General features: G+C 47.6%; 1 protein-coding gene across 4 annotated transcripts in view; it reads right to left on the reverse strand.

The window, feature by feature from the left end:
- ATP9A (ATPase phospholipid transporting 9A (putative)) overlaps positions 1-24,871 on the reverse strand; it is a 66,195-nt gene extending 41,324 nt beyond the window's left edge. Inside the window, exons 1-8 of one of the 4 annotated variants that reach the window (XM_064521529.1) lie at positions 24,653-24,869; positions 23,979-24,006; positions 13,618-13,762; positions 12,539-12,652; positions 9,144-9,252; positions 2,205-2,263; positions 1,296-1,347; positions 627-721 (exon numbers count right to left, since the gene is read on the reverse strand). In XM_064521529.1, the coding sequence (XP_064377599.1) occupies positions 627-721; positions 1,296-1,347; positions 2,205-2,263; positions 9,144-9,252; positions 12,539-12,577 (354 nt within the window). In that variant the 5' untranslated portion in view covers positions 12,578-12,652; positions 13,618-13,762; positions 23,979-24,006; positions 24,653-24,869. Of the gene's footprint in view, positions 1-626; positions 722-1,295; positions 1,348-2,204; positions 2,264-9,143; positions 9,253-12,538; positions 12,653-13,617; positions 13,763-13,946; positions 14,215-23,978; positions 24,007-24,652 lie in introns of those variants that run through there. The other 3 variants (XM_064521526.1, XM_064521527.1, XM_064521528.1) reach the window with 3 other exon arrangements.
- Positions 24,872-25,273: the final 402 nt, after the last annotated feature.

Consider the following 25,273-nt stretch of genomic DNA (forward strand, 5'->3'; position numbering starts at 1 on the left):
ATTATCCCAGATTCACTGACATTGAGTATTTTTCTAAGGGTATTTCTTGAAGTGACACCACAAAGAGACTCTTGGGAGTTACTTAGCTGTTGGTGCCCCATGAAAGAAATTTCAGCCTGAATAACCAAGACAACCTATGACTTTCTTTACTTTTCAGTACTGATGACTTAGACTAGTCTTCAAAGGCCAACAAGGAACATCCTACCACTTGATGTTTAGTTCAAGGTGCCTTTGTCTTCGGGAACCGTTCTACAGTGACAAGAACATACACTAATTCTGCACAGCTATTTCACTGCTGACTCCTACACACATAGGAACTATCTACTCCACCGCTAGAGAACGTCCTTCCTCCAAATATTTGTATAAAATAAATTTATTGCACTTTTTACAGAGAGAACTTCAATAACAAGTATTCAGATTCCCTGTTTTCTTTCTTTCTTAAAGCTGCAAACTATTTTTGCTGGAGGGTTTTGAAAAACATCATGTTTGACGGAGGTTATGTGCAAAGCAATGCTAAATTAACCAGTTTCCTCAAACAGTCCATTAACTGAAGGAACTGAACATTTTTCAGGTAAATCAGATATGTTTGTTTAACAAATAAAATATTTTGCAAGAACGCAGCTTACAGAAGCAGTTGGCAGTCTCTGGGTACAGGTCACAGGCAGGCGCAGCTTCCAGTCCGTCTCACCATCCAGCTGATCGGTGCGAAGGAAACAAGATCCTGTGGATTTTCAACAGCAGTTAGCGCTCCCTCTAGATGGGTCTTACGAACATCAATAGCTCATGAAATGGCTTCATAGCTAGAATACTTTTCTTCCTTTGAAAACAGTATCTGATTTAAAGTAACATTTGTTAACAATATAAGAATCCAAATAATGTTATTTTGGCATCACACACTCAGTTCCTTCCAACAGCCAGAATACAGTGAGACGCTGCATTGTATTTTTAAGATATCTGAAATATTCTCATTAGTCTTTATGCTTTCCAAATCTTTTGATCAAACATTTCCTCATCTCACACTTAACAAAACAGACCTGAATAGCAAGTAAAAGTGATTTACATCTACAATGTAAGCCATTGGGAGGTAGCTGGATTCAACTACTTACATTCTTTAATTAACAGGCAAAATCAGAATATAATAACATGAGAAGCGGTGGTCCACTAAAGTGTTTAAATTCCCTGTCTCCCTAAAATGTAACTGTTATCTGTTTCTTTCACATTTCCAAAAGATAATTTTCTCTAAACAACCAGTGAAAGGTTAATGACTATTTTGACAATTGGTTCCAGATGTTTACCATTCTTCTCCGACGTCCTCAGGAAGATCATGTCAGCAGGGACCCGCTGGTTCTGTTGCGAGAAGAAAGGCCATTATTGTGCATGCAGCCCCGCACGCGTGTGCGACCTCCGTCCACAGCCCCACGGTGCCGAGGCAAAGGGCTCGGGAGGAGAATGTGTATTCCTTTGTCAGGCCGAAGCTTGGCATTCATTTCGCTTTGAATCCCGAAATCGCTTCCCTGCAGAATCCCAAGTGCAGAACAATAACCGGTGCCAGCTCCCACTGACCAGCCTGCACTAACGTCTAGGCTTACAAGAGCTCGCGAGTAACCCTAGAGGGGTTGAAGGAATTTTAGACTAGCGCTGCTTTCCTTTCAAGAAGCCCTGTGCTAGAGGAAAGCATGCGTCTTGAGCATACAGGCACCATTTTCCTCTTTTTGTACTGAATATTTTCATACTAATAGCTTTAGGGTGCACACTTTCTTGCACAGTCAGAATGTGAAAAAAAGCATCATAAATGGGAAATATATCTGTACATAGAGAGGCCTGCGCATGGATCTCTATGTCTCCAAATACTTGTGTCAGGTGTCTACACGCAACACAACATTTTGACACTGCCTTTGTATCTGGTGTTTTACCTGTGTTTAATAGTCAGAGATAGGGTCCTGCTGTCTTTTTTTACATTGTTGTAGTTTAAGTGGAAAAAATCAGGTCATTGGTGTTTAATCAGAGATTTGTTCTTATTTCTAAAGACTATGATGCTATTTACAGGATGGGGGGGAAGCAAGAAAAACTCTGAGAAGTGATTAAATGTCATAGGATGACACTCAATATTCTGAGCCTATTGTAAAACAAGTAGGGCTTCGAAATATCCCATTTTCCACGGGCTCACACAAAAAGCATTTTGCGAACAAAACGCACACACTCACCTTTTCGACGATGATGAGGTCGCCCACCTGTATGTTAGAGCTCTTCACCTTCACGGTGCCTGCGGAGGAGAGACACGGGCGAGTCAGAGCCGGCCCTCGGGCAGCAGGACTGGCCGCACCCTCACCGCGCTCCCCACCACCTTGCTCCTCAGGAGGTGGCCAGGACCGCTTCTGCGGCCAGAGCTACGCGACACCACCCGACAGAGGCTCCTCAAACCCGACAGGGGCTCCTCAGACCTGCCGCTTCCACCGGGTACAGCAGCGGCTTTCAAGCTGTGATAAAGGTGTGAGGACCACTCGTCTGAACGGTGACCCACCTCAGTCGTGGGAGCAGAAACCCCGTTCGCTCTCCCGCGACAGCCTTGACACTCGCCATTACACTCTTTGCACACCGTTTAATCCACGAATTTGAGAACACGGCCAGGCGGACAGCAACGCGGGCACGGCAAGGTGACGACAGAGAAGCGCCAGCTGGCGATTCCTCTTCCCCGAGAGGACGAAAGCTCAAAGCTCAGGCCTTCCAGCCAGCACCTGGAAGCCGTAGTTAAAATGGACACGGCTTCGAAACAGGGCTCATTTCCTTCTGCACCACAGCGTTTCTACGAGGCTCAGCCCTACACCCGCTCTTTCGCCTCCCCGGGGCCGGAGCAACCCCGCAGAGCGCAGGTCCTCCAGAAAACACCTCGACATTCGTGCCTTTGTGGCCGTCAAGCATTTACCAGTTGCTTTAAAACCGGGGATTAATTTAACAATTGGCCGGTAATTTTAGATCATTAGCCAGCTCCAGCTTCGGCTTTCTCGGCGAAGCAAGTGATTTATAATCAGTTAACGTGAACCCTGCCGCTCCGTGTCCGTCTGCTCCGCTCCAACAAAAGCCCCTTTAAGGCGGGGCGGTGCGAGTGGCAGCGGGGGCGGCACGCGGGGACAACGCGCCTACTGTACCGCCGGCCCGGCCGGGCGGCTCGCGGCTCCGGGGCCACGCGGAAGGGGGGAGGGAAATTAGCACAAAGCACAAAGGTCACCGGGATTTTACTACTGGCAGCCCCTTCATTAGCATCCTTCGCGGGATATGCTTCAGTGTTTCTGCTCCAAATTAACAAAGGAAGCCATTCTGGGCTGCCGGGCAGCCTGCTGCTCCGCTGACACACCGCGCGCTTAACAACACGCTTCGTGCCCGCTCCTGACAAACGCAGCCTTCCTCACCCGCCGTAATTATTCCTACAAATTATAAGCAGTCACGGCCCATTTCACAAATATCTCGTGGGTCTTTCGTAGATTCAGGGTTTGGCCTGGTGAGGGTTTTCTTTTTTTTTTTAAGTTAGAAAGGGTAAACAAAATCAAGGCTGGGCTAAAGACGTTGCTGACGGGGCAGGAAGCATCCCAGGGATTAAGAGTCCATTACGCAAAGGCTTAAAAAGAAAAGCCGCGCTCCAAGAGGATCCCAAAAAAGCATCCCTGGCAGTCTTATGTATGGGCTATACAAAGTTAGGTACTATGACACTAAAAGGGTCTGACAGATAACATCTCTTCCTCCCCTTTTAATACGGTTATTCACGAAACAACAAAAAGTGCTTTTGAATATTCTACCCCGCAAAGGAGGAAAAACTGCATTCTCTCCCCACAGGCATAAAAATTCCCAAATCACTGTGCAAAGCCTCTTGGTCAGGATCGGTGGCTTTGTTTAACCATATTTTATATACTTCCCTAGAAGAGCACAACAATTTATTTGGCGACTATCAGCATCAGAGGCACTACCTGCAGGGTTTGGAAGTGGAAAGGAATCTTATTTTCACAGCACTTTTCTTAATGATGTAAATTCATGCTGGGGGAAAAAAAAAATAATGGCTGGACAAAGCTACATGATGATTTCCTATCGTTATGCGCATGAACGGATTTTTGGATCAGTATTCTGAAAACAACATTATCTACTTCAAAATTTGTTTCAATCAGAAGAAACAGTGACTGGAACAGATTTGTTGTGCCCAAAAAGCCTCAGCCATTTTAAGGTAAAAGAGAGAGGACAGAAGTACCTTTCTAACCAACATGCATTTTTCTTTCTTATTAACCCCCCCCCCCACACACACACACACACACTGTTGTATAAATGAGATTCCCTTTCTAGGCAGCAAAACTAATTTTGCTTTTCCAGCCATGCTTGTGGCCTCTCATGGATGACATCTCTGCAGTATGTACCATATGTCCCACTAAGGCGGCACAGGACCAGATGTTTCCTTTGACTCAGGAATCCCATAAAGCAACTTACTTTCATTAGTTTTATTTCGATCTTGGGAATTCCATAATTCCTTTTTCTTTCGGCATAAAAACTAGCTGCTAAATACTAGATGTGGATTTTCTCACTCACGTTTAAGAAACCAGCTAATAACATTAGTGCTTCAATTTTCAATACTGTTCTACTACTACATTAGTGCTTTTATAAATGCATAAAAATACTTCCCTCTAAATACAAAGAGGTATATTTAGAATTAGTGTGGATTTTATAGCATTTACTTAACAACTTTGCTTTCAGTCTGTATTTTCAGAAGTTAATCAGAATACAAGTCAACCAGCAGTTATCATTGGTAACAAGCAACTAGTCTTAATCTCTTATATTAAAATGAATCAATTCTTAAAGTTTTAATGATATTTGTTTGTATTTTGTACTCATCTTTGCTGTATTCCGAAAAATGCTCACAATAAAAAGAGTAGAAAGAAGGCACAACTAAACGGAAACAGTTTGTTCCAAATTCAGCTACGGCCTTTGCAATTATCGCCAGATCGGCAGTGTGATGGATGTGTCACAATGCAGAGTATTTAAAGTATTAAGTACATCAGCCAGGAGAAATGCCCCTTTGTACCACGTAAGCACCTAAGTCAAGATCTCACGAGAGATCCACATGGTTTTCATCGAGGTAGAGAGCAAAATACTTAATCTGGAATTAAAGATGAAGCAATAGGTTTATTAAAACATGTCAAATGCACCCTAGAACCTGAAAAAGGGATTGTTTGGATCCACTGCACCACACTTCTGGCTTTTGTAGCCTTATGCTTTATAAACTGTGGAGTAAGACTCAGAGGGTTTGGGAAAATATTGTTTTTATATGGCTGGTAAATGCCAATGATCTGTATCTTAAGTAGCACCCCTCGGTAGGAGGTCTCTTCCCATTCCTTGCTGCGGAGTTTCTCTCTGTTATGCTGTGTTACCCGAGGGGGGTGCGGGAGAAGAAAAACAAACCAAGAATCTGCAGGCACAGTTCTAGCTTTCCGTCAAGCAGAAAGCCGGCATACAGAGCCCTGAACACAAGCAGTCTTGTAGGTTTATGAATAGGGGATTGAAATTTGATTGTTTTTTATTACAATCCAAACAACTGTCCTCCAAATACAGAGCATTCTATTAGAAGAATGCGTTCCAGAAGTCTGCTGGTTTCATCGTTTTGGAACTTAAATGGATCATAGCAGTAGAAAGGGAAAACAGGTTCAATTTTAGAGTGTTTTTCTTTGATTGCTTTGTTTCATTATGTAAACTAAAGGAACCAGTCCCATACAGAGAATACACTACTATTTACCTTGCCTCACACTGTCCTCCAAAAAGATTAGTCACTGCAATTTAGCAACTATAGTCAAAATAAAATGTGATCCAAAGAGGATTCTCCCTTTTTCTCTATGAAGAAAGCAGCTTAGCAAATTTTAGAAAGCTTAACAGGATGAGTGCATTAAAAAAAAAAAAAAAAATCCTTTCACATACAGCAGCAAAGCTGCAAATCAGCAATAATTACAAAATACCGGGGGTATCACGTTAGCAAGCTGGATGCTGGAGAGCTCCTCGTGTTCAGCTGATGGCAGAAGTCGTCCTTGCGAGTGCAGCAACGGGGCTGCTCAACTGAGCACACAGCTGGTCTCTGCCGAGAGCACGCTAGCAAGAATTCAAAGCATGCGAAAACGCACACAAAGAGGACAAGAGGATCCTGGTTCAGGAAAGCACTTCAATCTGGGCTTACTTCTATCCCTATTCAAAAAAGCATATAAGCATGTGCTTAAGTCGCCCTGGCTTCATTCAGAACCGAGTGTGTATTTACATCCCTGGGCCAGGGAGGCCAAGGTTGGAGATGGGAAAAACTCTTCTCCAGTCCTACACTTCAACAGCAGCTTAGTGAAATTACTCAGCAGAAATAAAAATAGCTTGAAGAAAGCTTCACAGATCCATTAGGCCTGTTATGGCCAGTCTTGGAGAGCAGCGGTGTTCAGCCTCCACCTCTCCTCACCCCTGCCCCGCCAAGCACTAGCTTTAGAGGTGAAACTATTGTGAAGTAAAACATATACATCTTAACATTTCAGAGAGCTTTTGTGCACCGGTGCCCTTCTGCACTGCCCTTTTCAGTACAGGACTGTGCTAATATCCTGAAGCACAAACTGCGCTTTACAACAAAAGAAAAAATGAAATGGCCTATAGGCTGCCGGCGGCAAGTCCTCTCTGAAGTTTTGTCGGCTACATTGAAAATTAATGGCAAGAAGCTGTTCTCAACTTGTTTTTTCTTTTTTTTTTTTTTTAAAATAAAGCTTTGATGTTTGCTGCTTCTACTTCTCACCTGAAGAGGTGTTTGCTAGAAAGCTTATCTACATTTTAACTATACTAATAGATAAAATAAAAAATTGCACCTTTGCCTTGGCTAAAAGCATCCAGTCCCCACCCATGTGGGCATCACAAGCTACTTCCACATTTGTAGAAGATGCTTGGAGGTGTTAAGGTTTTAATCACTGAAAAAAATGGGTGCTTGAGCCTTCTTGAAAGCTAGGCTACTAAAGGACACCAACGTGCAAGTGTGTGAGAGAATGAATTTGACTTTTCTCCCCAGACTGCTAGGCAATTATAAATGATTTTCTGTGATTTTTTTCCTACTCTAAACTATACTGCTGGAGACCCTTATTACTTCCCCCCCACCTCCAAATATATGTTAAAAAGTAAAATAAAATGGCTTAGAAATTTCTGCTAGTGCCCAGCTGCCAATCCTCCTTGGTTTCTTTCACAAAATTAGAAAAGTTAAAGGGTTGGGGGGAGGGAAATCATTCATGGGAAACGTAACTGCAATATGAAAAGAACTAAAGGAGAGGTCAGGCCCCTTATACATCATTGAATGGAATCCAGAAGGCAACTCTTTTATATCTTTAAATAGATGTAGTACACCCCTCTTGGATGGGGCTTTTGTTGGTTGCCAAGCATTTTAAGTGTTGTAGTAAGAACATGTTATTAAAAGGGGATTTAATATTCAGAAACTCCGATTCCTTAGTTTGGAGTTGCCTCATAATTCCTGGCATGTGAAATACATACAGCCCTGAGCAATTACTCTTAAAAAGGAGGCTTATTCTTAAAAGTGCAAGTGTCGAAAGCTGCATATTTTTAGTAGAGTTAGTTTACCACATCTTAATTCAGAGGCATAAACTTTTATAGCAAAAAATTGAAACAGGAAAAAAGAAGCTGCTTAAATTAAGTCCATTCTCTTTTTTAAAAGGAAAACCCTGGCCCCACCGATGTTGTCACGGTATTAGCAGTAACTCCATAGCAAAGCCGCCTTCGATTTTTCAAATGAGAAATTAAATGTCTTTGTTAGGTACAACAGAGTGGTAAACGATGACCAGCAGCAATGATGGACACAGCTGACACAGAGGCTCCCTTAGGAGTGAGGTTTCTGAATCCCTCACAGCTGAAAGAGGGGGCTGAAGAAGGTATATATAGAAATATAAGAAAAAGGTATTGCCAATACTGAGAAGCTACATCAGCCACTGCTAAACACCAAAGACGTGGTAACGTATCACACGATCTCTTTTAGCAAAGGGCTTGCAGCAGAAGTCCCTGCCTGGCACAACCCAGAAAAAACAGTGAAACCCAGCTGGCATTGCCTGTTCAGTGAGCGATGGGACATGCCACCGTCTCAAGCAAGGCACCTTAAATCCAGCATACACAGCCACCAGCTCCTTAGTACACCGAGTGCTTTCACATAATTATAACTGGCAAAACAAATACTGAAAGGCTTCTCAGTACTACTATATACACTATATACACTGTAACTAGGTGTGTTATCAGATTAACAGCCAGAGTGAAATACTCCTGATCAACGAGGGCGTCAGGGTACATAACCATTTACAGATACCTTCACTGCTAAGCATCCTCCCCGACCCTACGCCTTGCTCAGAGAGCCTGCTCTCCCCCCAGCAGCGGAGCCTGCTCTCCCCCCAGCAGCGGAGCCTGCTCTCCCCCCAGCAGCGGAGCCTGCTCTCCCCCCAGCAGCGGAGCCTGCTCTCCCCCCAGCAGCGGAGCCTGCTCTCACCCCCAGCAGCGGAGCCCGCCTTGCACGCCTGCTGCAACGCCTCAAACCTGGGCTTCGCTTTTTAGCGGAGCGCTTTTGTGAATAACTTGCAGACGTGGCTCCTGCTCCCCTTTCTCAAGCAAAGATGCGTTGTTTCCATTAGAGAATACGAAGTGCTGGTTTATAGGAACCCTCCTCACGCTGGTGTCTCCTGCCCACACGGTGATCACGCAAGGCAGGGGAGAGACGAGACGGCTGCAGGCTCACTAGAACTGGAAGGACACAACAGGACGCCCAGGGCCTGCAGCCCACCTCCTGCGGCCCCCTCCTCCACGCCGCTCCCCGCGGTGGCACACCGCTCCGGAGAGCCCCTCGCGCGCCACGGCCTCGCGGGAGGGGAAACGCGTTTCCCTCCGGAAAACCCAGCTCCAGGACCGAGTCGGATCCAGGCCCAGGTCTCGTTTTGTTTGGTGACACGAGTTCACCAAAGAGACAACAATGGTCGAGGGCAAAAAAAAAAAAAAAAAGTTTTGTCACACACTGGGGTTAGGAGCAAAGGGGTATAACAGACATTACGAGGTGAGGCCCGGGCCGCGGCCCCCGCGAACTTGGCGGCAGGCGCCGGAGCCGCGGGGCTGACCTCTCGCCGTGAGCTTGCTGTAGATCTGCGAGTTCACTTCCTTGTCGCGCATGTAGCACCTGATCTCCTCCGTCGCCTCGCGGATGACAGTGACGGCGAGCACGAACCCCTGGAAGGGAAAGGCGGTGGGAGAGAATGGGTAAGAAAGGCCGGGGGGAGGCAAAGAGAAAAAGGAAAGAAAAAGCAAATTACATCTGCCTCTAATAAGAGCAAGGCGTGATACCTATCAGCACCAATGCCTGCCATCCGTGTTTCCTTAGCCTATTTTCTGTTGCTCAGTCATTATAGTGATATTACAGATTGCTGTCCAGAACTCCTAATAGTAAACTGACAGTGGACGTGTCAATAAAAAAAATATGATTGCATTTCTGAGCTCTCCCGTGATGCTGCCCCAGCACCTCCCAAGCAAACTTTTGCAAAGTTTATCTGAAGTGGGAAAGAACATTTCATCTCGCTCCACAGATGAGTCACCGAGACTGAAAGGGGTTACACGGAGGTCCAGTACAAGACAGAATTCCCCAAATCTCAGCGTTCCCTCTGCCACGGAGCTATCAGAGCCCATTCACTGACCTGGGAGGACCTCTCTCTCTCTCTCTCTCTCTCACGCACCCGTGTGCGTGTGTGCATGCACACTCAACTTACTAACGTGAACAGGCGCTCTACACCTACACACATGAATTACAGGCAGCACAAAAGTAATTACATGTTTGCCCGATTAGGGTTTCAGCCCTACTTTTCTGTGGATATAAGCAGTCATTTCACTACCTCATGTCACAAGGAAAATGCCCACATCATACTCTTAACTTTAAAAATAAACTAAGTGCATGCAAAATAATTCTCTATGGGGCTAGGACCAGGAAATCGTTTTTATTAGGTACTACCTTTGCTCACAGTCACGGAACAGTTAAAACATTCCTCATCAGCAGAAAAAAAAAAATGAGTGGGGCTTTTTTGTTTGTTTGTTTTAAACAAATTATATTCCAGAAACTTGCCACCATATACTGATTATCTCTGCCAATAATGTATGCATTAAACTTCCAATAATATTTAAGACACTTTCTATTTTAAGAAATCGGTGTTGGGGGGAAGTAGTTAATGCGGGTTACCTGAAAACCACAGGAAAAGGTGTGTAAATACCCACCTAATCAAACACACCATTTCCCCAACAGGTTCGCATTTCCAGCTTTAATTAACTTCACTTTTAGAAAGAACAGCTGCACACCCCCCTCCAAAACACTCGTACCCAAGCTGCTGAGCTGGGCACGCAGAGCTTGCGACCCTGAACCCCGCAACCACTCGGGAAAAGTCTCGCTGTGGAGTACTGCTAACACCACCCCACACAACAGCCATTCAAAACTTCCCATCGCCTTCAACAAAGGAAAATTATAAAGGATGATCTGAGAGCTACTGAGACTGAAGGAGAGCAGTTTCTGTAATTAACAAAAAGACTAAGGTATACACTTAACCTGCCTGCACTTACATTCCTATAATAAAACTATATAGGCCTGAACTCTAACACATACACACTGCATCTAAAATATATTCACTTTTCCTAATTTAGATCATATTAGTCTTGAAATATAATGTAGTATGTTTCTGCAGCATTTAAAAATGCAGGAATAAATAAAAAGACCTAGACATATGAATGCCCCTTTGAAAAAGAATTCCTATTTATCTTAATTAAATCATTTCCCCCTGTGGCCTGAATTTGAAATTTAACTATTCTGCCCCATCTATTGCCTTTTCAAGAGCACACGTGCAGTTAGAAAGAGGCAACATTTATTAATTGGGATGGAAATATCTGTTAATAATAAAAAAACATGATTTTTCTGCATATAGAGAAGGATGAGGATCAAAAGTGAAAGCTGGAGATATCCTTCCACACACCTGCCTGGCTCCCATAACAAGAATTACATCTAGGGAGCCCCAAGGAAAAGAATGAACATTTCTCTTCTATTTAAAAGCGGCATTTGTGTGTTTAGCTAGAATCGCCTACCTGCTTTCCAAAATAAAATAAAAAAAAGCATCAATTATTTTCAGCTTACATTTTAGCCGCTTGAAGAGTCTTCAAATAATCATCCCAAAATACTGCCATATGTGCAGCCTTGCTCTGCCTTCACTACGCCATTCTAGCCCAAACACTTGCATCAGCAGCCAGTAGCAAACAGAGACCTTTCTCATACAGCTTTCTGACAGCTCATATACTAAATTTGACTGCTCACCTGGCACGGACAAGTCGCAATTGCCTATACAAAGTTTGAAAAGAGAGATCCTGCGTGTATTTTATTTATACGATGTGATGTCATGATACTAATGCTAGATTCACACAGCAAATTACAAGCACCCACTCGAGTGAGGATTTGGCGAGATCCAGGCTCTAACACACAGAGTTTTAGCAACTCCATGAAGCAGCCCCTTTATTTTTTTCCAATTTTTGCCAGCAGGGATCTCACTGTATTGTAAGTCTGAACGGTGGGAATGATCTCCTTCACCCGTCCTCAACTCATACCGCAGAGCCACCAACTACACTACTGCTATCGCTGCTCAAACTGTGGGCAAGTAGCACTGTGGAAAGAGGACTGTTCTTTTATAATCAGTTGGTTTTGTGTCGTTTCTTTAAAGTAAAAGGGATCTCTATCTTTGGAGATGTTCAAAACTCGGGGAGATGAGGCCAACACCCAGGCAGCCCTGCTCCGAGCAGGCGGTCGGACTAGTGGTCCCTCTGCACCTAAATTGACCCACACCTCTCTGAGCTGAAGTGTAGCAAAAACATTCCCATAGAAAGAGAAACAGCAGTTTTTATTGGGATAAGAGATTGGGGTGGGGGAAAAAGGTACTTATATTTAAGTGTCCCCTACAGCTGTAATCGGCTTGCACAGCGCATTGGGGAGAAGTAACAAGCCCTGCATTAGCCGCTCTGTGCAGCCGTGCCTCTTGGTGTCCTTCGACAGCCCGAGTTTCTGCTTCAAACCTGATTATCATCGATTTGCTTTGATTGCAGGTAAAATACATGGCTACCAAAAGACAAGGGCAAATAGTTTACAGGAAGGAAAAAGCATCTGCACCTTGAGAGAGTATGAGTGAGTGTGTGTGTGTGTGTACACACGTCTCACGTGCACACGCACAGCAGGGTCTCTGGGGCCATCTCTGTTCTTTCTGTTTGCTTTTTTACAATGCGGTCAAACTATGAAACATATCCTTCTCTCAGCCATGTTCAACCTTTACGAAATAAATCTTAAAGTTGGAGTACCTACACTAGAACACGTACAAAGGAGGCCTTAAGAAAACAAGCAAACAGAATTATTTAAGGCGAAAATTTACACCCCAGGGAAAAGGCAGCAGACGAAATTTTGTAGTCAGACACTGAAACTTTCTTGAATAAATAAATTACCTACCAGAGGAACCCAGTATGTGTAAAGTGCACCAAGCCTCATTTCAACAACAAATTGAGAGCAGGCCAAAAGCAAGAAATAGAGATTGAAGAAATATTTGAACTGGTTAAACAACACCTAAAAAAAAGAAAAAAAGAGGAGGGAGAAGATTAATGAGTTCAGAAGTTATGCCTGTTGAACTAACAATAAGAAACAGTTTTGCTAGCTCCTCCAGTGTCTGAATGCTAACTTAGGGTAGACTTAAAGCAGTCCTGGAAATTCATTTCTAAAGGTCAGCGTACTCTGCCTGTTGCAGAGGGAGCTGTTGCAACACTGCCACGCAGCTGGGCTGAAGTTTTTAACAGAAATACATCATTCCACATTTATTTCAAACTCCTGACAACCCCCACTCTGCAAAGCAATACTCACACCAAACAGCGACATAACCGCCTACTATATTTGGTTTGCAAAATCATGCTGAACACATGTTAAAAGAATTCAATGAACTCACGAGTGTCTCCCATTTTAATAACCAACACTACAGCATAGAGGAGTTGTACATGGGGCTGGGGAGAGAGACAGAGAAGGAAGCTTTAGGAGAGCAATCTTCTCTCCCGAGGATGAAGGACTCAACAGGGGTGGAAAAGCTGTTGGCATAGGAAGGAGGGAAGGAAAAAAAAAAAAAAAAAAAAAAAAGAGGTCAGGGAACACCCCTGGGGAACCAGACTTGTTCCTCCTGTTGCCACCAAAACAATGCATGGGATGGCTCCTCCCAGGCACAGGCAACACCACAAAAACAGCCGCTGCCAGTCCCAAACATCCCGACTCCTCCCACAACAACTTTGCGACCAGCATTTCAGGGCCTCGGCACAGGAAAGGAGGCAACGAGGTCCTCACCAATTCATCACACTTAGCAATGTGCCGCGCTAGACATGCGTCTGCTTTGCCGGTGCCCTGAGCCAGCCCTTGCAGGAGGTCCACGTGGCACCAGCTCGTTCGTTATTTCCTCTGGCTGCAGCTTCCATACTTGCTCACCCTAAAGCCAATGGAAATGGGGGAAGGATTAGGGTAGGGTGATGAGAAGTGACTTTGTTCATACTCACCCCAGGGAGGAAAGTAAAAAAGTTGTATTTCTGGTTGTTGATCACATTGCGAGGGTACCTCTGGTCTCTCTTTTCTGGGTGGCCAAGCCAAACAGTGCGAGGCCTCGGGTCTCTTCTCCCACAGCATCTTAGGCACTCGCAACACCTACAGGAGGAACAAGGTTAATTTTCAACCCATCTCTCTCCAACTTGCACATGCTCAACACCCCAGACCCCCTCCACCAGCCAGGCCAAACACAAGCTGAGCATCACTTCTTGGTTCATCACTAACCACCTCTCACCTGCCGATTATCTACCGCATCACAAGCACCTTAAAACCAAGACCTCACCATTTCACCAGATGTAGACATCCAGCCAGCCTGACCATTGCAGACCTGCCTTGCAGTTTGCGGAGCTACAAGCAAGCATCTCATACAGTGTTAGACCCCCTAATAAACACGGACAACTACTTGTCTGGAGCTGCATACACACACGTCAGCACTCAGAAACGCGCCTGGAGCAGCGCGTGGGTGTGCAGCCTCCTTGGCTTACTTTCAGGAAACCGATGCACGGAGAAGCATGGCCCAAGTTCATGACTCGACTCAGTCAGTCAGGTCATTGCTGCATCCTACCCCACGGGCCAGCAAGCGCTGAGCCTCTGCTCCGAGGTTCCTCCCTGCCTGGCTGATGGAAGAGCTTCTGCCTCCGGGTGGAGGTGACTTCGGGAAGCAAGGAGACCTGGGGCACAGGCAGAAAGGTCCCCTGGCACTGATGCTGCATTGTAGCTTTCATACTAGAAAGCTACCATGGGAAAAAAAAAGAAAGAAAAAAAAAGATCGTGTGCTTTTTATTATTTGTTCTATTGCCTTGTTGACATATGAAAACTTCCTCAAACAAACGGATGTTTTCCCACTGATGAACTGAACTGGAATAGGAATGCCCATCTGTAAAGTGATCCTATATGCCCTAAGGAAGGGAGAGAGACTCTTCTCCTTCCCCGTAACCCCTACTTCATGGAAGTCTTCTCTATACATTTTTAGTATAAGGTTTTAATAGTTGCATGTTTGAATTTTTACCTTCCAGTCTTGCTAAGTAAAAATACTTTATATTCCTCCCTAGAAATGAAACACTAGGAGGAATCGGAAAATAGATATTAAAAGACTATGGATTTTATTTGCAGGTAGCATTGCTAGTCATTAGCTCTGTTCATATTAATGGCAAGTTATCTGTTATCTACTAATACATAGCACACATTCTTGTCTACAGAGGACATGCATGACAGATCCAGCTACATAACCTTGGTTTCCTAGTTTATCTATATTAATCCACATTTTTTAGCTCCTGAGACTATTGTCCTATCTGCAGTACCACGGAGGAGGCAGCAAGTTCCAGCAGCCCCAACACCTGCTGCATGCATTCACCATCGGCGCACAAGTTCGTGCTATTTTCAGTCACACGAGTCCAATATAACCTCTCTTGTGCTTGTTTTCTTCTGCAATTTCATCTCCTTTGTCAAGAATAGCTGCCCTTGTTTCATTAAATATTTTCTATCAGTATGCAGCTCATCAAGTTTCAATTACCTAGGTCAAAAGTTACTTTTTAAATCTTGTCATGCCAGTTTTCCAGGCAATTGTCCAAGATAAATAAAATATGAACATTCCTATCATAGCATGCTGACTTTCTACTTTCTCAATTCATACCCGTATTAAAGATATTTATTTAACATTGTCCCTGCCCTTTACTAAAAGCTGCATGGAAACCCTGCAAGCCACACCAGCTTTGCCATGACTGACCCAGCTACTGAAGGATGCCCTCTTCTCGCCCGGGGGCTGCCTGAAACGCAGCTCATCAAACACGAGCCGAGCCAGCTCGCTGAGCATGCGCCTGCGCCCGGCGTTCACAGCCGGCACCATCCGTCTCTGCAGCTCGGCTACAGCCGGGGACAGCCTGGCTGCCGACCTTCCCGAGCGCCCTCAGCGGTGGCCTGGAGCCCACGAGATGCAACACGTCACCCCTCCAGCTCAGATATTTGCGCCGATCCCAGCTAAGGTTTCCTCCAGCGCACAGCTGGGTATCATCCCCCACACGGCTGCATTCCCCGTGGGAAGTCACTGCGTTGCCCAAAAACATCCCGCCGAGATGCTGCTTCCCTCAGCTAAAAGCAGGGATTGGGTTACAGGAACACCCCCCCCTTTTTTTTTTTAATGTTGAGGTTCTTTTCTTGGCCCTACTAACGTCAGAGAAATACATGAAAAGAAGAAAAAAGTGGCATCTCCAGAGACTCAAAAAACACCCTCACAAAATATATTTTTAAGTATTTTGTAAATAACTCCTGCAATTTTTCAGGGCTGAGAATCAGCGGTGAAGTTGTTCTCCCTGCACAGAGGGGATGCGTGCCCGTGCAGGGAGCGATCAGCATCTGCGGGCCGCTGCCCAGCCCCGCGCGGCCCCCGGGTGCTCACGCTGCCCCCCCAGGACCCCCGCACGCACCCGGCCGGCAGCCCGGGCCAGCGGCTGCCCGAATCACGGCAGTGTCACTTTGCTGCCTTCAAGTTATTTTAAGCAACTGAAACTCACTTGAGTATTAAAGAAAACCCCTCTGTTTTCTATTAGGTATATTCTCTATTGCGATAACAGTAACATCAAAGAACGGCGCGCTGCTTTCAGCAAACACCCATATTTCTGCACGTTTTGCTAGAACACGTATTTACTCGACTAGCACGTTCCTCGCAGGGGGAGCACGGGCTGCAGGGCCGGAGCGGTCAGCCCGGCGCCGGGTCCCTGCCCCGGCTGCAAAGGGCCCTGCGCCCGCGGCGGCGGCAGCAGCCATCGCTCGCGGCAGCGGCTGTCGGGAATGCCACGCTCCACCTGGAGAGAACAGTGGCCTTCGTGCCTGGGCACCGCGATACTCCGCTACGCTTGCGGCAGCAGTGTTGGCGATGTGTCTCATCGGCTCCTGGCAGGCAGCCCCGAGTGCCGGTGCCAGCTTCGTACGGGGTCAGCGGCGCCGCGGCGGAGCCCAGGAGCCCTCCCACGCCTGCATTACTTGGTGTGATGCATCCTTACTCGCAGTAAGGATCAAGCAGGGTAGAAGTTACCCCGTGGAAGACGGGAGCTCCTCAAGGGAAACTGCAAAATAGTCTCTCTTTTCAAAAAACTGAAGCGTTGTAACCTCCCAGACCAAAACAGAGTTATTTTCCTGTTGTCACTGCTTCTTACTGAAAGCCAATCTCCTCCCAATCCCTCCTGTTCCTTCAGTAATAGTCCTACCGAATTTCATCAGCATTTGGGGAAAGCGAGCATCAGCCACATCGATAAACCAACGTTTCAGAGCTCCAACAGAAATCTTTCCAGAAAAGAACACTAAGATCTGCCTTGAATCATAGCTTTCTGCTGCAAAAGTAGAGTTAAATACATATGTAGCCAAAAGAAATAAAGTAAATAACTACTTAAGGAAGCACCGGCAGCATCCAGTCCCTGAAGTCTGTGCCTTGCTACAAGATACATAACAACGTGATGAACAAAGTTCACAACTCGCCCTACACAAGGGGCTTTATACAGAGATACCATTTTTTGGTTTACGCTGTGCTGGATGCAAACGAACCGAAACGAGTCTCAGCAGCTCAGTAAGTTCCTTCAGCATAGAAGCGGGATAAAAAACAGCTTTGCTTCCAGAAGCCAGTAGAGAAAAGTATCCTAATTGGATTCAGTACTATGAGAGCAGGCGAGGACGTCAAGCTACAAGAGGGCGACGCACAAGGCAATTTCTCTCAAACTTTGCAAAGCAGGCAGAAGAATTTTGCGCAATCAAGTTCCTATTCCGACATCACGGTATTTCCCAGAAAGCGGCAGACGAGCCCTGAAAAGCTGGATTTTCTCTAGCCCCTATCACAGAGCAGCCTAAGCCGTGATTCCAGAGCACAGGTGCTGTCCAAACACAGGAAAACCATTTTATCGCTCAAAGCGGCTTTCAAACCGCAGTGCTACCAAGGCTACGGAGCACCACGTAGCACAGCCTGCGCTGAAGGCGCACAGAATTACAGCCTTTGCGCGGGGCACAACAGCCTCCTGGCAGCTCCAGGCAAGCCAAATCCTGAATTCCAACGCCTGAGCGCTTTCCAGGACTGCCACATTTCAATAACAACCCTACTGCTTTAGCACACACGATTCACCCCCAACGCAGACATCCGCTTCGTTAGAGTCCCTGCACTGTCAGCCCTCCTCGCTTGCAAACTGGAGAGAAAACTGGGGGGATGCAGGAAAATCCAGCCAAAAGAAACATTTGGCAGAGTGAACAACTCCAAACACTGGCGACGACGACCAGCTAGGCCAAATTACTGGAATAAAATAATTGGAGGTGCGTTACTGGTCAAGCACACACAAGAGGCATCTGACTTGCCAGGGTCTTCTGGCACCACTACTGTTGTTCCTGATTACCTTAAGAAACATAAGCCATACCAGTAACCTAAATGCAGCCAGCCCCCAAAAGTTATGCTTGCTCCTGAAGTTATCAGGTTCTGTCCTGTTTACAAACATTTTTCTTCCTCTTTAAGCAAAAAATAACTAAAAGGTCCTTCCCCACTGTTGTGTGTAGTAGCCACATCAAAAAGGCAGTTACCTACATGGCAAAAGCAGTAAAGTCAGTGTCAAACACTTGCATTCAAAGTGTGCTTCAAAAATATCTTTTATTAGTTTGGTACCTTTAAATTACTGCTCTCTTTTGTGTTTGCAGACAAAGAGGCAAGACAAACCTTCAAGAGTGACTTGTATCCCAAACATACTTTAAAGGAAAATAGTGAAAACAGTGGTATTCAGACTACAGTTTAATAGAAAATATATTTGCTCTATGGAACAAATCATTTCCCCTTCTTTTATGACGCAGAAGGGCATGAAAGATTAGCCTTGATTTCATGTTTTACCTACTTTGAATTTTGAGTGACCTCTATTATACAGCTCTAAACAAGAGGCTTTTGCCCAAGGGAGCACGCCTGGTGTTTGTGCCCCCGGTCGCACCACAGCTCGCTTCCCGGGCATGGCCCCAGCACGCAGCTCCCTGCAGCCGGGCCGCTGAAACCCGGCACCTCTGTTTACCTTGCAGGCAGGGCCTCTTTTCGGGATTGCACTGAACAGGGAAATAAAGAGCTACCTGCCTATATCATATTTACAATAGGATAAGGCTTGAACAGGAGACTGCTATAATTTGATAGGTATTTTATTTGTGTTTTTTTCCCCAAAGTAAAATTCATCAATATGTTCCAAAGACAAATTTTAAATAGCGAAACCTATATCCAAATATCTCACGAGAATGTTAAACCAATATCTAAATTCCCCAAAGCAGACTTCCAGCTGTCTCAAGAAGAAAATAACATAACAGCATTTTTCTTCATAAACATAAGAAAACAAACAAACCCCCAAACTAGCAGAACGTTCTGCCTTGAGAAGAACGCACTCTGCCCAACTGCTCACATATGATTAAATTGCTCTTAGTCTTCTTCAAATTGCTATGAATTCAGTATACCATGAATGCTGACATCTCTCACCATATCTTCAACACAAGATCATGGTCCTGCAGAACTACCTACACATGTGCTTATCTAACTGAGGCACCTGAGACGGGAGCCCCCAACACTGAGAGCACCCAAAAGAGAGGGAGCAGGAGGCAATCTCACAAAAGTGAAACAACCCAAACTTCAGCACACGTTTTGCAATGAAAAGCATCACCTCTCGTGGCATTCCCATCACATAGAAACCTGTTGCTATAGGAATTTTAACTTGCAAATGCTCTGTTACTATTACACTTGAAAAAAATCAATCAAAAAATTATACAGTCCTAAGTAACAAGAAAGGGCATGAGAGAATCTGCTGTGTAAAAAGCAGCTTTGTGAAATTCCTGGCTAAAAGTTGCAAAGTTTTCACAACCGGCCGAGTTACAGGGAAAGCAAACTGAAAAGCTAATTAGACAAACATAAGAAAAACTTCCTGCCTGGCAAGCTTTCGCAGGCGATCATCAGCAGTATCAGTGCCCACGTGCAGCACATCCAGCATTCCCTCCCTACAAGACTAAAAAGGCTCCTAAATAGCCTTTTAACAAAAGGTTTCTCTGCAGTATAAAGGAATTGGGGGCTGATCTGACTAATGAAACAACACTACAACCAGTGATAATATAAAGCCACGTGGTGCAGCAGTTTAACGGGGCGGGGGGGGGTGTCGATGGGGGAGCTCTGCCATCGCCTTACGTCATTATCTCCCAGCCTCTTCCACGATTTACAGAGCTGAGCAAAAACCCTCATCCACCAGTGCACGTTTCCACCATGGGGGCTAAAGCATGGCTAAAAATCTGGCAGTGCAAGCGCTGATCTCTACCCCACATACATTCAAGAAGCTGCCTAAAGAGTTTTGGTGATGAAAGCATACAGTCAACCGGCCGTGCAGGAATTTAACTCTTATCTTCCTCCCTGACCTCGTTTTTCCCCTTTGCCCCCCAGCCACGGGGCACCGTTCTGCCGGGCGGCGCAGAGCGGGAGCCCCCGGCGCGAGCCCCCCGCTGCCAGGGACGCTCGGTGGTGACAGTCACCCCCACGCTGTGTGTGCAAGCGCCAGGCCCCGACTTGCTGAAATGAGTTGGAAATGGAGCTCAGGGTAAGAAAAGAGATGTTTCTCGCATGCAGAACTACGCACTCGTTCCTGCGGGCAAATGCTTACTGCTCCCCAAAGAGAGCCAAGTGCCATCATTTTGCTTTCTCATTTTTCCCCCCCTTCAGTGATGTCTCAGACTTCATTAATGCATATTCTTCCTTAATGCAGATGCACTTGCAGAGCCATGCGGGGCGACCGCTTGCTTCTTGGGATACCAGCCCTATTTTTGGTATCAAGCTTAAAGACCTGGGTTACGCGGGAAGGGGCGGCTCAGGCCAGCACACACCTCTAAAGCTCCTCTCTTCCGTGCAAGGGCTGCCGCACACCGGAGAAAGCCGGCTGCTTCTGGCAGGGCAGGAATTAGGATATCCTATTATTAGGATATCCTATTATTAGGATAACAAAATATTTACCATCAAGAGATCAAATGGCTGCATTCTTAAAGCAGAAAAAAAAAAAAAAAGATGCTCAGAAAGACGGCTAGGAGTTTCCTTCACTGCCTCACTGCTGTTCAGAGGTGCTGCTAGAATCGGCATGCGCTTACAGGAATGGGAATCAAAGTCACAGAAATGTGAGCATTTTTCTATAGAAGTTTAGGAATTCACAAGACATTTCTCCTTCTCCGTTTTGCAACTGAAGCACTGAACAATATTGTAATAGCCCTTGGTGCGCAATAAATTAGCAAGTCACTGTGTACCATGAATTTTTTCTAATGAGTATCTTATAAAAAGAACATGAAAAGTATATGAACAGAGTTTATACGGGATATTGAAAGAGCACTGTTATTCACAGTTTAATTGCAACTTGGCAAAAAACATCACAAACCCCAAAACAGAACCACAACCACTGAAAAACATCTAACGCAACGTGAACTGTATCCCCAACTTCGAGTCCTACAGCTGACACGGCCCTTAATTCGCACAAGGACCTAAATGAACGCGAGCGGGTGAAGAGCACCAAGGTCTGCTGTGTGATCACGCAAGAAACAGATGTGACAGCTGGATTGTGAGACGCTCAATTAACTGCCATGACCAAGAAAAAAGTATTTACTGATAAATGCAGCTCGTTTTATAGAGAAATACTTGAGAGAGAAAATGAAGAACGCTTTCATAAGCATTTTTCATGTAAAACAAACCTAATGAAGAAATGTGTTTTGTTTTCCTGATATTGGGGTAGCGCTTCTCAAATTAGCACTGCAGCTTATCAATGTATTTTCTCATTTCCAAAGCAACAGTCACATTTCTGGTATGGTGTTTCAGTGTTTCTCACGGGCTGTGCTGTTCAGCAACAGCCCTTGGCATCTTTAACACACAAACATGCCTCATTTCATTATTTTAAAAGCATATAAAAGGGTTTTTTTCCTCCTACTGATGGAAAAACCACCAGAGGTGTGCATGACCAGCCAGGCTTTCTATACACCCCCAGTGTCCGAGCGCTTCCCGGTGCCGGCAGCATGACTGCGCAGCTGGCGCGCCTCAGCAACGGGCGGGGAGGCAGCGCTTCCCGCAGCCCAGCCCGGCCCTTCCCACCCGCCGGCGCGTGGGGCCAAACAGCCCGTCTGCGGGAAGCCCGGCGCGTGCGCGGGTGCACCCGCCCGCGGCCACAGCCTCGCCGGTCGCTCTGCTGCTCCCTTTGAAATGGCTTTTGCCAGTTTGGATAGAGCCGAAAGGCGCGGGCGTGCGTCCTGCGCGATGGCCACATGAAATCTCGCAGGAACCCTCCTCCTGCCCTGCCTCCTTCCCTAGCCTCCCCCCCGTTTATGGATCCAGGCCTTTCTACACTGCACAGCAGTTTGCTGGTTTCACAGAAGCCTTGCAGGACTGCAGGCTGAGACCAGCAGCTATTTAGGGAAAATCTCATGTCATACGCTGAACGGAGCATCTGGGTGCTTTTCCGTCTGAGCTCAGCTCAGCCCCACACCGGCAGCATTCCTGCAGCATTCAGTGCTACGCTTCCCTCCTAACCGGTGCACACACGTAGTGGTTTTCAGAGCATTGCAAAGCATTTTGAAGAACATGGCCAAATTCAAGGACTGCAGCTGCAGAATTTAGCACGTACCCTTTGGCGGCAGCCAGGAAGATCCACGTTAAAGCCGTGCTTGGGAATACATAACCACTGTGCTCCCTGGTTTATTAAACACATCACAGCTGTCTGTACCATCACTCATCTCCGCAAGTCTACAGTGCAAATTCCTTGTGGCTTCTCTTCAAAGCAAGCTAGACTAATGAAAGCCTTGCCGGGATGACACCTGCCCTTCGCTGCCTCCATGAGAATTAAGTGGTTTTTATTCTTTCCTCGCCATGCAGGAAGACTTCTATTGAGTCATTCAGCACGTGAACAGGAGTCTGCTCCCCGTTCCAGAGGGCTGGACAGACGAGAAGATCCCAGCCTGAGAAAAACAATGGGAACTGCAGCAGGGGCTACATTAAGGCAAAGTCTTCTGAGGCTTGGTTATCACTGGGTTTCCATGTGTGTGAAGGAAGGTGACTTACGAGTGCTTTGGTCAGTGTCTTTCTCTGAGGGAACAGAAGAAAAGTCTTGATCATGGCCTAAGATTCCCAGTTCTCTGTGCTGCACCCGATCGATACCCAGGGCTCTCATCAACTTGCTGACTGATTTCTCCTCAGGTTTATAATTTGGAAAACCTGCTTTGGATTTGCTCTATTTAGATGTTTTGTTATACACACTATCATTTGATCAACTAACATCTTGCAGGCTATTCATCAATAAAACAGGAGAAGAGTTCCCAGTATGTATGATAAATGCTATCTTCAAATAGGAAAGTTACCACATCAGACAAAAAAACCCAAGTTATTCAGACTGTTACTAAGAAAAATCCCAAGCCATCTTCCTTCAGAACTTTATAGTATCAAAATTTCTGGCTAACGCAGGGGTTGCCTCCTCTGTGACTGCCAGCCAGTTAGGGCTCCATGACCGACGAACCGAAACTTTGGTTAGATCACGGTGATTTCTGTCAGACATTGCTAACCACATCATAATACCTGCGAGGGCCTTTGGGGACATTAGAGCACTTCATGGCAACAAATCTGTTGGTAAACTTTGGAAATCCCTCATGCCTCCACTTCTCTCTCCAACAAACTCAGCGCAGAGGCGGCTGCACCCCGGGACAGCCGGGCCACGCGCGCTCTGCGGCGGGCGGGAGCTATTTGCTGCATCACGCACATGTCACAGCTCCGTCCGCAGTACAGCCTGCGTGAATGTTACTCTATCGATTTTAGAAACAGTGTTCTGTCAGTGAACAAGCTACGTGGAGCGACTTCAATTAGAAGAATCTGAATCAAAACTGTCAACAAAACCCATAATGAACAAGGAAAAATATCAACTTTCTTTTGTTCCAAGAGTCACGATTTCCCTTGCGATTTTGGGTTATTTTGCTAATATCACTCACCACACTTAAAAACACATGTGATCCAGGGACAAATTACATATCACAATAATTGACAGTCAGGTAACCCAAATACTCTGCACACCCCACTGTGTGCAAGCCAACTTGTCTGAACAGCGGTGCAATTTCTTACTGAAATTGCATGAAAGGATCTCTCCTTACTTAACCTCCTGCATGGGAATACCACCATAAACACGTACCTCCTGTAAGAAAACACCCCACCCCCAGGACACTGTACGAAAACACCCCACACCCAGGACGTTTTAACAGCCCACAGCAAGGACATTGTGTTGCTTCAACCGATACAGTTGAACGGCGCCTTCCGCATTTAGCTACAGACCTTTGTTACAGAATCATACGGGCTATTGCTGGTCCGGCACGGGTCGTAAGGAGGGAGGGGGAGGAAAAAAAAAGGAAAAAAAAAAAGAAGAAGAAAAGGCATCAGCCTGGAGCTCGCCCGCGCCGTGCCAAGCGCGCCAGCGCGGATAACCGCGGCCAGGCCACCCCCTCCCGGCCCCCGGCGGCGGAGCCCGCACCGCGCCGCGCCCCGCTTTGTCTGCGCGGTTCAGTGGGGAAAGCGGCCGGAGGAGGGGCGCGGCCCGGGGGGGCTGCTCGCTGCCCGCCCGCCCCTGCCCGCCCGGCCCGGCCCGGCCCGGCGCGGCTCCCCCGGGCGCGGCGCCGCAGCCGCCGGGCCGAGCCTGCCCTGCGCCCGGGCGTGCCGCGGCAATGGCGTCAGGAGCAACCTGTCAGCGCCCGCCGCCGCCGCCGCCGCCTCCTCCTCCTCCTCCTCCTCCCGCTGCTGCCGGGCTCGCTCCGCGGCCGGGCGGCGCAGGGCGACGCGTCCCCCCCGCGCACCGTCGCCTTTCCAGCGCCCCCGCGCACCGGCCCCGCCGCCCCAGGCAGCGCCGCCGCCGAGCGCTCCCGCAACAAAGGCGGCGGCTCCCCGCTCCGCTCCGCTCCCCTCCGCGAGCCGGGCCGGGCCGGGCCGGGGGGGGGGCCCCGCGGCGCGCTCACCCGCTGCGGCGCTTGCTGTCCATGCGCTTCTTCTGCCGCACGGGCTGCAGCGGGATGTTGTCGGTCATGGCCGCGGCGGCCGGGGCGGAGCGGAGCGGGGCGGGATGCGCTTCCCAGCAGCGCCGCGGCTCGGCTCGGCTCGGCTCGGCCCGGCCCGCCGCCGTCTGGCGGCGCCGCCGAGGGGGCCGGGCTCGGCGGCGCCGGGTTGCCAGCACGCAGGTGCCGCGCCCGCTCCGCTCCGCTCCGCCCCGCTCCGCCCCGCCCGCACGGCCCGGTTCGGCCCGCTGCCCCGGCCCGGCTCGGCTCGGCTCGCTCCGTCTACTCCGGTCCGGCTCGGCCCGGCCCCGCCGGCACCTGCTCGGCTTTTTTCCCCCGCGGCGCCCGGGGCCGCGTCCGCTCCCCTGCCCCCCGTTTCCCCGCCGCCCTCCTCGCGCCCAGCCCGGCTCTGCCCGTCGCCCCCCTCCGCCGCGTCCCCCGGTCGCTCGCGGGGCTCCGCGCGGCCGCCCCGGGCCCCCCACGCGCGCGGCTCCGCGTTTCTCCAGCCAGCCGGGGTGGGGGTGCGCGACGGCCGCCCGCAGCCAGCACACCAAGGCCGCTCGGAGGTGCGAGCCCCATCCGCCC

The sequence above is a fragment of the Dromaius novaehollandiae genome, chromosome 16 (assembly GCF_036370855.1).
Source record: "Dromaius novaehollandiae isolate bDroNov1 chromosome 16, bDroNov1.hap1, whole genome shotgun sequence".
Classification (NCBI taxonomy): domain Eukaryota; kingdom Metazoa; phylum Chordata; class Aves; order Casuariiformes; family Dromaiidae; genus Dromaius; species Dromaius novaehollandiae.